This window comes from Melanotaenia boesemani, chromosome 17 (assembly GCF_017639745.1).
Source record: "Melanotaenia boesemani isolate fMelBoe1 chromosome 17, fMelBoe1.pri, whole genome shotgun sequence".
In the NCBI taxonomy this organism is placed as follows: domain Eukaryota; kingdom Metazoa; phylum Chordata; class Actinopteri; order Atheriniformes; family Melanotaeniidae; genus Melanotaenia; species Melanotaenia boesemani.
The window spans coordinates 12,872,412-12,887,848 of NC_055698.1; the positions used below are offsets into that span (position 1 = coordinate 12,872,412).

The 15,437-nt window shown below is 41.6% G+C and overlaps 1 protein-coding gene across 3 annotated transcripts; it reads right to left on the reverse strand.

Annotated features, from left to right (window-relative positions):
• Positions 1 to 132: 132 nt before the first annotated feature.
• Positions 133 to 14,921, reverse strand: wipf3 (WAS/WASL interacting protein family member 3). Of its 3 annotated transcripts, none has more exons than XM_041967320.1 (8): positions 14,787 to 14,921; positions 12,724 to 12,818; positions 11,341 to 11,476; positions 5,010 to 5,171; positions 4,201 to 4,917; positions 1,692 to 1,829; positions 1,261 to 1,365; positions 133 to 1,157 (listed from the first exon to the last, which is right to left on the reverse strand). In XM_041967320.1, the coding sequence occupies exons 2-8, from the start codon at positions 12,799 to 12,801 to the stop codon at positions 1,117 to 1,119; spliced, it is 1,377 nt and encodes a 458-aa protein (XP_041823254.1). In that variant the 5' UTR covers positions 12,802 to 12,818; positions 14,787 to 14,921; the 3' UTR covers positions 133 to 1,116. The 3 variants fall into 3 exon arrangements, with proteins under 3 accessions (XP_041823254.1, XP_041823255.1, XP_041823253.1); XM_041967321.1 differs by having other exon boundaries at positions 1,261 to 1,362; positions 14,652 to 14,921; XM_041967319.1 differs by having other exon boundaries at positions 14,652 to 14,921.
• Positions 14,922 to 15,437: the final 516 nt, after the last annotated feature.

The following is a 15,437-nucleotide window of genomic DNA, read 5'->3' on the forward strand; positions in this document are numbered from 1 at the left end:
TGATGAAGTGGGTGTATCTAATGTTTTCATTGCTTTAAAGTTGAGCAGAATCATGTAAAGAACTCTAGACTAAACTCAAGAAGTATATACTGGGCTATATAAGGCAGAATTACACATTACCATCATACTCAGTAAAGTGTCTATAAACTTTTTTTTTAATCAAAAATTTATTCATCTCACGTTGAAGTAATTTACACAATGAACCAGCAGGTGGCAGCATCTTCTCAAGTGTTAGTATTGATTAGCACTAAAGGGTAAGAAATCAAGACCATATTCAGTTTTTTGTTAAAAAAAATAAATAAATAAAACAAACAAAAAAAAAAAAAAACACACACACACACAAAAACTGTTCTCCAGTAACTGTCCCATCAGATGTTTTGAAAAAGAAAATATCACATTAATGGAGGGTAGCACCACTGTATGTTAAAAGATTATTACCCCATGTTTACCCAGCAATGCAAAAATTCACATATAATCCTGTTTATGCCCCGAATTTAAAAATGAATCTAGATCAGCATGTTGCACTCCAGTCAACATGGTCTCCCACTATTAATCTCAGGGTGGAATATTTTAAAAAGTAAATTAGATTCCTGCTTTCTTTAGCATTTAAGTGTTAATTTAAAAAGGTAGCATGTTGTATGACACTTAACAAAGGCACATTTTGTATTTAAAGAGCCAAATACCTATGTTGTGTGTTTATAGTCTGTTGATGCTAACTTTTAAATTTAATAAGTCTTGAATTAGTTTTCTATACAGTATGTAATTAATAAAGTGTTACGATCTGATAAATGGAATAGAAGACAGTGGCTCTGGAGTGATGTGTACTTGTGCAGAGTCTGCATGTAGCTTATGAGTAGAAATGCAGTCCTCCTCCGTACACACATTCAAAACATTCCACACTGGAAAAGGTCAGAGGTCACACAGTCAGAATAAGGCCGGACCCTGTTTGACACTTACATACACACATACAGTGCACACACAAATACACTGAACACAAACAACACAGGCGCATGAAGTCTCTATGGTGGCTATGTTATTATGATAAGCTGTCATGAGATAGAGGAGAAATATTTAAGATATTCTTTTTAGGGATGAAGAAGAGGGAGAGTCCATGACTCATCTGAGGTGCGTCCTGATCCCAGGTGGTTTGGGGTTCACTGCAATAGGAAGCAGAGTGGGGGGGGGGGGAGAAAGAGCAACAATGGATGAAACTAACGTCCTGGGAAAAGATAAAATAGAGCAAGTCTTCTTTGTGACTACCTCTATTTTCTTTGCTGGGGTAGATGCGAGGGAAAGGCTTGAATTCATCGGGTGGTGGTAGGTCTTCTACAGGGTGGAACTGAAACTTGGATTCAAAATCATCTGCTTGAGGAGAGAGAAGATTCAATTAGAAAATGTTATTTTACTTATAAATGTACTGTTTAACCTTGACCGGAGGCAAGCTTAAAAACTTTATCTAATCTTGTAGCAACCCTTCTCCTCTCTCTTCATTCCTGCTTCTTAGTTAACTATCAGAAGTACAACACATACATGGAGGATTCTGACATTGCTAGCTTCACTTTAGTGGTTCATCCTGGTCACAAGCAGAAGATGTCTTTCATTCTTCAAACGGACATTGCTTTGCATGCATTTCACCTTCAAAATTCATTCTCTTGCACATCTTTATTTTTAAATATGTAGTAAAATCCTACCCAAGCTGTGCAGGTGTCCATTCCTGAGGCTGAATGGCGGCAGAGGAGGTGGTGGTGGTGGGGGAGGAATGCGGGTGGACAACTCTGTGGTTGGGGAACGTGCTGGAGGAGCTGGTGGAGGAGCCAGCCGACCCACACCTGTTAGCAAAGGAGGCAGATGTCAGCAAATATTTCTGAGCACATAAACAGCAAAAATTAAATCTAAAAAAAAGATGTGTTAGATGCAAAACTAAAGCAGAGATTTACACAGACACTTAAAAACATAGTAACACAACACATAATGACTAGGTTTAACAGGTACTACAGTTTCCAGCCAGTCAAATATTACTACTTTTTTTTTTCTCATTGAAAGGCCCTCGTGCACAAAACTGACAGCAAGCACAAGCAGCGATGAAACTACCCTCAGACAGAGCCAGAGTCTGACTCTGGACAAAATATGTAAATAAAAATATCACTTGAACATGCTATAAAGACAACTTCTAACTGCCAGTTCAGATTTCCAATCTAATCCTGGCCTACACAAGAGGATGTGGCTTGTCAGTGCAGAAAGAAGTAGTCCACATAATATTTAATAAGCAAAACTAGAAGACTATAGGTAAAGCTTGGAGTAGGTTGGGCCATTATTCAGTTTTTTTAAGTCCAACATTGTTTTTGTAAATGCCTTTAAATGTGTGTGGGTTTCCTAAAAAAAAGCTGTGCTTCAGTGTTAACAAGCACAGAATGTGCATTGTTTTGTAAAAGTGTGCTTTTAATTAATGCTTAGGGAAAAAAGTCACATCACCATATAGAGCTCTTTCCCTTCTGAGTTGGATTTTTTTTCATGACAGGCCTGACACAACTTCAGCTTGTTGCTGCAAAAAAAAAAACCTGCAACTGCAAAATAACTTGACACGGTCCAACAATGCAGACAGCAGAAGTCCCCAAAAATACAGGGGTGACAGATGTTCAATTATTCTTTAAAATGTTCCCCACAACCAGATGTCAGCCTACTTTAGGGACCATAAGGACAGTTAGGATTCTACTAATTAGTTTACTGCTTCATTCAACAGAAAGAGCTCTCCTCTCAGTTATCTTACAGCTGCACAGCATTTAGTTTGTGACAGTCAGTGCAGCACCACTATACATTAACAGATGTAGAACAGTGACAATTAAGACAAAACTCTGGCCCTGAGGCACCTTTATAAAAGATTGTGCAGAATTTTATTCATGCAGTAACAAAATAAAGTTGTATTTCTTTGTTTTGAATCTTTTGAATCAATTTAAAAATGATTTGAACCTTTTGAAATTGTTGCTACAATTAGTGGTTATTTCTCAAATAACTACCCATCTCACTTAAATATCACGTAACTATCATGGTTGCCGCTCTGCTGTGCAGCTCTGCAATCAAGCTCATCTGCTCCACCTGCCCTGATTGTTCACTCTCCTCACCTGCTCCCCACCCTACTGAAACACTCTCCAGTCTCTGCTAACCTTGTTGAGATCCAGCGTTTTTTTCTTGTGTTTCAGACCTCCTGTTATCGACCCTGTCACATCCTTGGATTTTTCTTGCCTGATCCACGCCAGATTTATTCTTGTCAAGTGCCTATCTGGATATTGACCCCTGCTTGGAACGTTTACGGAGATTTGCCTGCCCCCCTTGATAAGTAGCCTGACATCTGCCTTTTTGTGTATGAACATTGCCTGCCCTTGACAACGCCTTTTGGATTAGTGGATCCATAATTAATGTCTGGAGTTGTTTCAGGATTCTTCAACACTCAGCCTTTCCTGCCACTCCTTAGCAGACTACATCTGGTTTCTCCACCATTCTCCCGGTTTCAATAAACCATACTCTGTTCAAACTTTTACTGTGTGGCTGAATTTCCGGGTCCTCAGGAGCTAATCATTACAGTAACTCTGTGTCTTTTTTTTTTTTTTCCCTGTATATTGGTTTTGGCCATTCTCATTAATACAAGATCACCATGCATGCTGCTCAGAGGAATTTAGGCTCTCCAACACTGTCTCCCCCTTCTGTTATGAGTATTCAGCACCAACAGTAAATTAGCAAATGGCTTTATTTAAAAAGTGAGGAATACATCAGGGGAGCAGTGAAGAGTTTAGTCTCCTGCCAAATAATACTTTGAAATGAAGGGTAGGGAAGATGGGATTAAAACAGTGACCTTTTGGTTAAAGGACAACTCCACCCTCTGGGCTACAGCACCCATGTGGGTTTAATCTTTGTCTTTTGAAGTTTAACCATTTAAGAGAGGAAAAACTTTTTTTATTTAGAATCAGTAGTCACCTCTATAGTTAGGTTAATTGAATTGGGGTCCTGCTTCATGTAGGAGTCATCCTAGTCAAAAATGGGTAAATAAAATTTTCTGTGCTTTTAGGTAGTTCAACTCTCACATAACCATCTTGCACTCAACCTGTGTGAAACATCTGTCTTCCTGCACAATGCAGAAGAGTTGTAGGTAATCAAGTGAGAAATAAAAGCACAACCTGTGGCATAAAGAGATTGCTTACCACCTACCTGCACTTTTAGGCACAGCTGGTGGCCGTCGAGTGGGAGCATTGATAGGGTAAGAGGGAGGCAGTGAGCGCACTGTGGATGGGGGCACTGAAGATACTTTAGGTGCTGGTGGAGTGAGGGTGGACTGACAGCTAGGGGTGTAGGAAGTAGGTAGAGGTGGAGGAGGAGGGGGAGGAAGTCCAAGAGGGCTGTCACGCAAAATGGGGAACCGAGAAGGTTCAGAGTAGACTGTAGTGGGAGTTGGAGAGAAGAAACAACCTGAGGAACGGTCTCCCTGCACCAATGATGGAGACTGGTAAGGTGGAGGTGGAGGAGGTGGAGTGGAGGGCTGGGACACTGATGTGTGGTAAGAGTGCTGGATGGGGAGCCATGTTGGCTTGGTAACCTGGGATGGAGGGGGAGGGGGAGGGCAGGTGGGGAGAGGGGGAGGCTTGTTGGCTGGCCGGTCCAGGAACGCTTGAGGTGGGGGAGGTGGGGGTGGAGCAGAGGGAGGGGCAGGTGGAGGTGTGGAGGGAGAGGAAGCAGGAAAAGGAGGTGGGTACTTGGTGCTGTGAGAGGGAGAGGGAGGAGCGGAACAGGAGGAGGAGGAGGTGAGCAGACGTTGGAAGGAGCTCTGGAGGTCTGCCGCCCTGGAAGGCTCAGGAATGATGCCTGAGTCTGCTGATGCAGGGGGGTTCCAGAGTGGCTTCAGGGAGGCTGATGAGCTTGATCGAGACACTTAACAACACATGCAAACAGACACAAAAGAGTCATGGTCAGAAAATCTATAAAAGATTGTAGAAATTCATCAATCAGGCTTTTACACCAACCTGGGGTCTTGCCTGCTAAGTCTCTCTGTCCTATAGGCCTGAGAGTGGGAAACCCTCCAGCAAATAGCCCACTTAAACAGGGTCCCATGGGTGCTGTCCCACCTGATGAGCCTTGAGAACCACTGCCATTTCCTGTTATATCTGCAGGGTTAGCCTTGGGCTCTGGGGAACAAATGCACATTACAAGTTATTCAGTAACTTTTAAGTAAAATCATGGAAGGATTTTTACTTACTAGTATTCATTATTTAATTGTAAATTTATTCACATATTAGTTTTTTTTTCATTTGCACAGTTTTAATAATACTGAAAATTTACAACAGTCCACAGTAATTTACTCATATCTTTTTTTATTGTATTACAGAAATATATTTCTGTTTCAGGCTGATATTTGCAAAAAGTTTTCCAACAAAAACAATTGTATTTGTTGTTTTTTAAATATGGCTCATAATCCTTCTGACCAGATAAGTATCGCCCCTACAACCCGCATGAGGTAAATACACCTCATATAAGTGGCTGCACATTGGGGCAAACATGTTTGTTGAGTCTTAAGTCTCAAACACCCCACGATGTGGTTGGATGGAATTGCTGAGTGCAGCTTTGTCAACTAGGGGTGTTTCTTATGTAAAATTGTGTTCAACAGTGGCATGTTAGTGGCATAACAGTGGTTTACTAAAATATTTTCTACTTCCTTGTTGCATGGAGACAAAATATGACTTTGATAGACTTAGAAAATGATCATGGTTTGAGATCAAATATATTCCCGTTACAATACGACCTTCACTGTCATGAACATAATATGTGATTCACTACAGGAATGTTTTTTTTTTCCTTGGAAAAAATAAAAAGCTGCTCATCCAAGGCTTGCCCCAGCCCAGCCAGTAAGAGGACACAGGGGTCAGTCTGGGTCGCTTGAGAAAAAGATGTTCTAATGAAAGAAAACACAAAGACCAATGGCTGTACAATCTATACACACACATTTATTTCTGGCCACAGCCCCATCCACCACTTTCCATTGCAGATCTCCATAGTGTTTGTCAGTTGGGGGGTTGAACAGGGACTTTAAAGTACTCCCAGGGGGCATCCCCGTAGCTAACATGCCAGACCACCTTGACTCTGGCACATTAGTCACTTATATTCTAATAAGGACTTTCACAGTGACTACATACCAGAGATATTCACAAGTCCGTTTTTGCAAGTCCAAGTCAAGTCGCAACTCACTTTTAGTGACTCATTACAGCTTTTTGTTGTAATGAGTGATCGAGTGATCTACCATGCGACGCCTGACATGTGGTCTGCTGAGTAATGTCCAAGGAATTTAAAATCTGTACTCGCCTTTTATCTACAGCATCTAGTAACAGCACTAATCTCTAGCTAAATGCTCGGTACTTCTCCTCTGGATAATTTCTTTGCTTTACAGAATTCGGAAAACCTGTACATGAGCATGGAAATTTATACAGATTAGTGAATATGTTCTTAACATACCTTATCCAGGAGTTTTTAATATGAACCAAAATCCATGTGGACCCACAGAGAAATTTAAAATACTAATGCTGCAGTTCATAGCATGTTTTCCTGAATGTAGAGATGAGGGCCAATATGCTGCACTTTAGTGCAGAATCACCTGTCTTGCAAATTTTAGAAGTTTCCCTGCTGCAACACACCTGATCCACATGAAAGCTTGGTATCAAGTTCTGCACAAGCCTCTTAATAACCCATTAATAATTTGACTTAAGTGTGCAGCAGGTTTAAATCTGCAGAATAGTGGCTCCGCAGGTCCACAGTTGGTGATCCCACTAGTGCATCAGAAGAATCTTAATATTGTTTTAAAGGGCTTGAACTTTGAGATTTTAAATTTTTCTAAAATTGAATATAAAAATCAATATTTAATTCATTTAGCTCTAGTACTTGCAGACACAATATTACATACATTCCTAAATCAATAACAGCTGTACTTTTCTAATAAACAGACCCAGTAAAACTGCATGGTTTACAGTGGGTCTGATCCCAGTGTAACGTGATAATGCCAAAGTCAGCAGTATGGAAACTGTTTTGACCAAATCCACTGTGGCTCTAAAGGCTGTTACTCTGCAAGAAGCAAGAACTTTTTTCTTGTTCTCAAGGCCCCGAAAACATGGTTTGGGACATCTTGTGGCTTGTTCTGCATCAGCTGAGCAGAATTTTCTTATTGTGGAACTCCGAGAAGTATTGTGTGATTGGTCAGATGTCTGAGGTGGGCATAGGCAAAGCAGAAATGTGGAAAGCTGTCACTTCATGCATCTCTGCTGACGCAAGGCTGAATGGATAGAGTCCAACATTGTTTTGAGTTAAATGCCTTTTAATGTGCCTCCTTTTTACTATGACCATACACTTGAAAACAGTATCTCTTCACCTCCAAGTACAGAAGACAAATTGGAAAAACCTGGATGTGAGTGAAAAGTCCACACCTTGCAAGTCCAGGAGAAATAGGTGTCTGTCATTGTTGAAATTTTTAATGTCCTGAAGCATTATAGAAGCAGTATCCATCCATAATGTATCTGACAATACAAAAATCTTTGCAAAGTCTGTAGACAAAGTTATTTAACCCAAATCTGAAAGTCCATAAATACTTGCCCCTCTTCCGAAACAGGAAACACAAAACTGGTCTGTTCAAGCGATAGCCTTTCCAAAAGAAATCTACTTTTGGAACTTTTTTCTGGATTTCTTTCATTGGAAAACTTGGAGGTTCCACCACTGTGACCTGAGCATTGAGGCCACTGGGTTGTTAGCAACCAAAACTCTGCTGCTGTAGGACAATCGGGCCTAGACACAGGTCCTCTGAGACAATCAGGCATATCATGCAAACCCACCCCAAATTTTCCTTTTATAATCATCTGCACCCAGGAAAACATCCAAATACGTCATACCCTCTGTGCATCTGTGCCCCTTAATGAAACTGTAACATCATTTGCATATGCTGACTGACACACTGTGCTTAGGGCTTCTGCAGCAAAGATCACACCTGTAAGACTCCACTTTAGATGACTTTAGAGAGGCTCAGTGGTCAAAAAAGACATTCCTGCTTGGTGCTTGTCTGGACGGTAAGTAAGACCTCCACCTACTTTATCTTTGGTCCCAGATCCCAGACAATGCAGAGGTAATTGTTTGGTTAATTTCCTTATTGGTGTATTTTGGTGGGTTGCCTGCCCTTTATAATTTTTCTTCATTGATTAATAAAATATTTTTCATGTCATGTTTAAGAAAAATTCTTTTTAATATTTCTAAATAGCTTTCTAAAGCTCATACATTTGTTCAGTGATTTAGACAACAGTTACAAAGTTAACCCCACCTCTGTGGCTGTAATTTGATAGATAATTCCAACCTGGCTCCACTTTTTGGGGATTTCTCTGACCTGTAGATTAACTTTTAATCATGGAGGAATACATAAATAGACTAAAACCAAATATTTAAGGTGGGGAAATTGAAATACTGGTCATAACGCCTTGTCTACTGTGACTGCCATTGAATTAGAATTTTCTCCTCTACCTACATCATTGTGCTGTAGTTCTTCTTTAATGGAGTGTATCAGAATCAGAATCAGATTTATTGCCAAGTAACTTCCATTCCAAGGAATTTGTTGTGATTTGACGGTGCCTACATATAAATAAATAAATATGAACCATAAAGATATGAACAAGCCAACTGAACATATAACATTAAGACTGAAAAACTATATAAGAGTGGAAATAAATAGTTATGTACATAAAAATAAGATAAAAGTAAGTAGTGTATTTACATGAAATGTGCAGTCTGTAGTATAAAAATGTACAAGTTGAAGTGACCAATGGAGGGGGAGTGTGTTAATAAGTTAGTCAGGTAAGTCTTTAGGTGAGTTCCAAAGCCTGATGGCAGAGGGGAAGAAACTGTTTTTGTGGCGGGAGGTTCTGGTTCTGATAGACCGCAGCCTCCGGCCAGAGGGGAGAGGGTCAAACAGATGGTGTCCAGGGTGGGAGGGGTCAGCTGCTATCCTCCCTGCTCTCCTCAGGGTTCTGGAGGAGTAGAGTTCTGGGAGAGAAGGAAGGCTGCAGCCAATCACCTTTTCTGCAGAACGTATGATACGCTGCAGTCTGCACCTGTCCTTGGCAGAGGAAGCAGCGTACCAGACGGTGATGGAGGAGGTGAGGATGGACTCCATGATGGCAGTGTAGAAGTGGACCAGCATTGTCCGTGGTAGATTGAACTTCTTCAGCTGCCTCAGGAAGTACATCCTCTGCTGAGCCTTCTTGATGAGGGAGCTGATGTTCAGCTCCCATCTGAGGTCCTGGGAGATGATGGTGCCCAGGAAGCGGAAGGACTCCACAGTGTCCACTGGGGAGCCACACAGGATGACAGGGGAGGGGGGGGTTGTGCTCTTCCTGAAGTCCATAATCATCTCTACTGTTTTGGAAGCATTGAGCTCCAGGCTGTTCTTGCTGCACCAAGCCATCAGACGGTCAATCTCCCATCTATAAGCGGACTCATCCCCACCAGAGATGAGTCCAATGAGGGTGGTGTCGTCTGCAAACTTCAGGAGCTTGACAGACTGGTGACTGGAGGTGCAACTGTTCGTGTACAGAGAGAAGAGCAGGGGAGAAAGAACACAGCCTTGCGGGGAGCCGGTGCTGATCGTCCTGGAGTCCGAAGTGTGGCTTCCCAGTCTCACGCGCTGCTTCCTGTCTGACAGGAAGTCAGTGATCCACCTGCAAGTGGTGTCGGGCACGTTGAGTTGTGAAAGCTTGTCCTGCAGACGAGCCGGGACGATTGTGTTAAAGCGGCAGTAGAAGTCGTTGAGGTTGTTGGCAAGACGTCGATTGTTAGCAGCGGGGGGAGCTCTTGGCTTGTAGTTGGTGATCTGCCTGAGCCCCCTCCAGACAGAAGCAGAGTCGTTAGAGGAGAACTGATGTTGGAGTTTCTTTGTGTACAGCTGTTTAGCATCCCTCACCGCCCTGCTGAACCTGTACTTGGCCTCTATGTACTCTGCTCTGTTGCCACTTTTGAAAGCCCTTTCCTTTTCAGACCTCAACTGTCTCAGTCTGGGTGTGAACCAGGGCTTGTCATTGTTATAAGTCACCCAGGTGCGTGTTGGTACACAGCAGTCCTCACAGAAGCTGATGTATGAGGTTACAGCTTCTGTGTACTCATCCAGACTGGTGGAAGCAGCCCTGAAGACATCCCAGTCAGTGCAGTCCAGACACGCCTTTAAGTCTTCTGCAGCTTCACTAGACCACTTCTTTGATGTCTTCACCACAGGTTTAGAAAGTTTTAGTTTCTGTCTGTAGGCAGGAATCAGGTGGACCATGTAGTGGTCGGAGTGTCCCAGTGCTGCGCGGCTGACGGCGTGATATGCGTTACTGACGGTAGTGTAACAGTGATCGAGAATGTTCCCCTCCCTGGTAGCACATTTAATAAACTGTTTGTATTTAGGCAATTCGTGACTGAGTTTGCCTTTGTTAAAGTCCCCGAGGACAATAACCAAAGAGTCCGGGTTGGTCCGCTCCACTTCCAGTATCTGGTCGGCGAGTGCGCGCTGTGCGTCCTGCACGTTGCACTCCGGCGGGATGTAAACACCGACCAGAATGAAGGAAGCGAACTCACGTGGGGAGTAGAATGGTTTGCAGTTGATAATAAAAGTTTCCAGGAGGGGAGAACAGTGCCGTTGTATCACTGTCACGTCGTTGCACCAGCCAGCATTGGTGTAGAAACAAATACCTCCACCCTTTGTTTTGCCAGAGAGCCGCGTATCACGGTCCGCTCGGTGAAGCTGGAATCCATCCAGCTGTAGCGCGGAGTCCGGGATGTTCCCACACAGCCATGACTCGGTGAAGCACAAAACAGAGGATGAACGAAAGTCCTTGTTTCTCCTCAGCAGAAGATGAAGCTCGTCCATTTTATTGCCCAGTGAGCGCACATTAGAGAGAAATATTCCAGGTAGCGGCGTGCGTCTTCCTCGCTGGCGAAGGCGCACGAGCGCGCCGGCTCGTTTCCCCCTGCGTCGGCGTGAAGTTAAGGTGAGGGCACCTTTGACTAAAAAGTCCACTAAAACTGCTGTAGGAGCCAGAAACTCGGGAAACAAACCTTGTTTGCCTAAATGTGTTCAAACATACCCCATAGAAACCCAACATCCTCCTGCTGACCCATATAACTATTTCTACTCTCTTGTTAAGTTCATATGACATGTACATTTTCTTTTCTTTTTCCCCTTGATCCACCGCACTGGTACATTTCAATGTAGTCCCTGTATGAGACTGACTCTGAGAAATCCTTCAGCAACAACATGGAGTTTGTATTCATGAATGGTTTGGTTGTTGGACTTACTATCGACCACAGGAGCACTGCGGTCGTTGACCTGTGTGACTTTTTTGAGCTTGGCTCCTTTTTGGATGTCGGCCAACAGGGCATTCCTTCCACCTCCTCCTCCACCAGACTGGAACTTAGGAGGCTCTGAAGGGCACTGTCACAGAGAAAAAATGCTTTCATGAACCCTTAAACAGATTTTTGTAGTGTGGTATACGAATTTAATCTCATCAGTTCCCCACAACACAATTTAATTAAGGCTTCTAAGCTACAAAATATACCACCTGTTATAGTTGGTGCTATTTTGGTAACAAAGTAAAAAAAATGCAAAACATAAAGAAATACACACAAAAAAAGAACATAGCAGTTCATGAAAGAAAATTTACAATATGTACAAAAACACACATATATATATATATATATATATATATATATATATATATATATATATATATATATATATATATATATATACATATAGTGTGATGTAACATTTTTATTATTGCTGTTGTGATTTTTTTATACCTTTTTAAAATATTGTGATTTCTAGCCATTGTGATTTTAGAATTTTTTTTTTAGTTTTCTGCATTTTTATGTTTTTTTTTTATCCTGTTTTCTTTGTTTAAATATATTTATACAGTTATTGCCAAGTTTTTCTGCAATAAAAAGGCAGATAAAATAATATTTGTGTCCTAATAGAACAGATATATCAATATGACATATTATTTTATAAATATTTTTATAGAATAGCTATAAATAAATTAAATAAATAAAAACCAAAAAAAGGTTAAAGAAAATAAGAAAAGCATCACTGTACATGCCTGTGGAAGTAAAATATTTTATGTGAAAGAACTGTGGCATTGTTTTTTTATAACTGATGCATCAGATGGTTGACTGAACTGTTAGTATGAAGTGTTTTTACTCAATATGCTTTTATGTGAAGGTGATTATGTAGGAAAATATACTATATATCCTCCTCCTCTCAACTTCAGCTCAGCTCTTTACACATGAAGTGGAAAATGACATAAATGAGGAAAAAAATAAGAAAAATTAGAGTGAAGTGGATAAGTTTTGTTTGTGATGGCAGTCAAAAACAAGGTATTGTTTCTCTCCATTGAGCAGCAGTGTGACTTCCAGTTATTGTTGAGCTCAGAATAAGTCGAGCCTTGTCTCCTGTTTGCAGGAGCTCATGCTATGTGAGCCAGCCATGGAAACATAACACCCATCTGCTGAGTCTGCTCTCTGTCCTATCCTGTGTGTGTTTGTGTGTGCATTTTAGTGAGTGTGTGTGTAGCTCAATCAATAATACAAATAAGTTCCAAGTGTTTGGTTGGTCATCAGCAAGAAGGACACGAGTGAATGGTTACAAATGCATGAGAAAGAGTTAGAGATAGTCACACTCACCTGTGGCAGACCAGCGCTGGGTGGAGGTGGTGGAGGAGGAATGGGAGGAGGTGGAGGGGGAGGAGGTGGGGCTGGCATGTCTAAGCTTCAGATACCTGAAAAGGTCAATGCAGACTTTATTACCACTGTCCCACTCGTGCAGTGCAACTACTGACTAACTTTTAGTATATTTGTCCTACATGGCATGGCACATGTATGACCTCCTACCCTCTTTCCTGAACAGGAAGAACATTCGGCACCATACAGCACAAAACAGGAAACAGCAAGAGCGCCATCATTTCCACAGAAATCCGACACAGCCCCCCTCTGCCCCTGCTGCTCTTCTTCCCACAATGCCTTGTGGCAGGACTTGGGATGAAACAATGGTGAGAGTTGTGTGAAACGTAATGGACCCCTACTCTTCAGTCATTCAGTGACCAAAAGCCTTCAATGCTGTTAGTGAATGGCAAGGAAAGTCCAGGGGAAAACTAAGTGTTCTATCCGTTTTTTTAATTATACTGAGCATACAGAGTCATCACATAGGATGTTGTTTTATCAAAGCATTACAACTGCTTTCCAGGAACAGCTCATGTCCTTGATTGCATCACCATTTTCCAATCTTTACATGCTTGAAGGCAAATCATGGTCCAGTGGTAGTTCTGTGATTCCCACCCACCATCATAATCACAAGAAATTTTTGACTGAAAGCCTGAAACCAGCCTGTTTGTAGACATTCAGCACTCTGTGGAATTTGCACATGTTCCTCCTTAGAAATTAAATAAATCCTAGAACAGGACTTGTTTCTGTTGACTCTGAATCTCACTTGTCCCTGTGTGCGCGCGTGTGTGTGTGTTCAGTTCATGCTTCCCCTGTTTACGACTGCCAGACCGTTCTTGGTTGCTATTTCTATCTTCATATCTGTGTCAAGCAGCCTCTGTGACACTGCCAGTTTTGATCTTTAAAGGGCCAACGCTGGACGCTGGTTAGCTGAGCTTTTTGCAGAACAGGTGGGAAAGTGAGTGTAGGTGCACCTCACACCAGCTGTTGTTTGACCCTGTATGTTGGCTTGCATAACTTGAAGTAAAAAAGATCTAATGTGACACCAAAAATGCCACTGGAGCTGGCAGCAGATAAAGCCTTGACAGGGAGCAGTTACATGTTCTGTGTGATAGACATTTATCCAATATCTGCTCTCTGTTTCCATAAGCTGTTAATGCAAAAATCTAACAGGTGGTGGTGGGAAAATATTAACACTGAAATGGACATGATAATAACAATTGCTTCCAGGACAATTACCTTTTTAAAAAAAACATCAAGAGGAGATTGTCAAGGAAATTGAAACACAACTATTTAAAGAAATGGTTGCCAGAACTGGCTTTTAGTCTGTAAATTTTGTGAGATTTAAAGTCAGAATTTGACAACAAACACATTAAGGCTGATAGCGGACAGTGAATTTGACCTAGATTTTCTTCTTCTTCTTCTTCTTCTCCTTCTTGTTTTTTAAAGGGGGGTGCCACTGATCCATGCTTGGTTTGATTTACTGCTATGCTACTTGGGCCATGACAAGGAAAATGGATATTAGCTACCTGGGAATAATCCACAATATTTATAATTTAGGCATGTATTTTAATGACCGGGCAGTTTCTTTATGTTGGCCCATAATCCTTTAACGTTTGCACAAAAAAGAGCAAAATAAAAGGTTTTCTTTGCATTTTTCTTTTCCTTTAGTCAATAATGTTAAGAATCAATGTTTTTTTTAACTAATGGTTGCGGTGATAGTTAAAAATATAGTAACAGCATAGTAACACCTTTAAAGGTAGATTAAATGAACATAACTGACACCTTGTCGCAACAAAACAGATGCAACCAAAGAGAGAAATAAAAGTTATGCCTCGTGCCCACTTTAATGGTGCTCTGACATCAGCAAATAGAATAAAATGGTTGCTTACCGTCAGAAAATAGCAAAAATCCACCTGTTGTCAGATAAGCTGATAACGTGCAGTGTGCTGTCCTCAGAGTGCGCGCTTCATAACGGAACGGTGAGAAAGTTATTTTTGGTCAAATGAGGACACGACTTCTTATACGTTCAGGATGCCAACAGATGGATGAGCTCTTGGAAACATCCAAGGAAATAAGAAAAGTTTCCAACGCGTTTTATTTTTGACATGTCTACATTGCTGAAGACAGGAAGACTTTGTCCAGCAGCAGCTGTTGGCGGTTTATTTCCCTGAGTGGGTTTTGCAGGAGGCGCACAGCTCTAGCCACACCTCGTAGCCCGCAGATAACACCAGACCAATGGTGAGCTCGGTGTCATGTCTTCAGTTCATGCTGAACGATTCATGATGCTTTGAAATACATCTGTGGACAAATTAAAGACATTTGCAACTCTGTCAGGAAAAAAGTTTTTTTCTTATTGTCTATTTAACCAGCCTTATTTTCCAGCCATATGATTATTTTCCAGCACATTTTGCCCCCTTGTGTTGAAAACACGGTCCTACAGCTCATCCTCATTGATTCGTGTGTATTCAACTTCAAAGAATCCAACGCCTCGTTTAACCTGTTGTTGCACTTCGGTTGCACCGCAAAATAGTGGCAGAGGATTACAACTAAAAATCCTAAAGTGATTTCTTAGTTGCAGAAACCATACCCCTTGCTACTCACGCAGACACACACACCTTAACGTTTAACAGTGGCAAAGGAACGCAGTGTCACAAGCGAGCTCCTCCCTTTTTAGG

Bases quoted from the DNA above. Each gene is read 5' to 3' on its own strand.
- wipf3 (XM_041967320.1), bottom strand. From the start codon at position 12,801: ATGCCAGCCCCACCTCCTCCCCCTCCACCTCCTCCCATTCCTCCTCCA. The intron at 11,477-12,723 runs GTGAGTGTGACT...TCTCTGTGACAG, and splicing joins CCAGCGCTGGTCTGCCACAG to TGCCCTTCAGAGCCTCCTAA. The intron at 1,366-1,691 runs GTAGGATTTTAC...TCTCTCCTCAAG, and splicing joins TGGACACCTGCACAGCTTGG to CAGATGATTTTGAATCCAAG.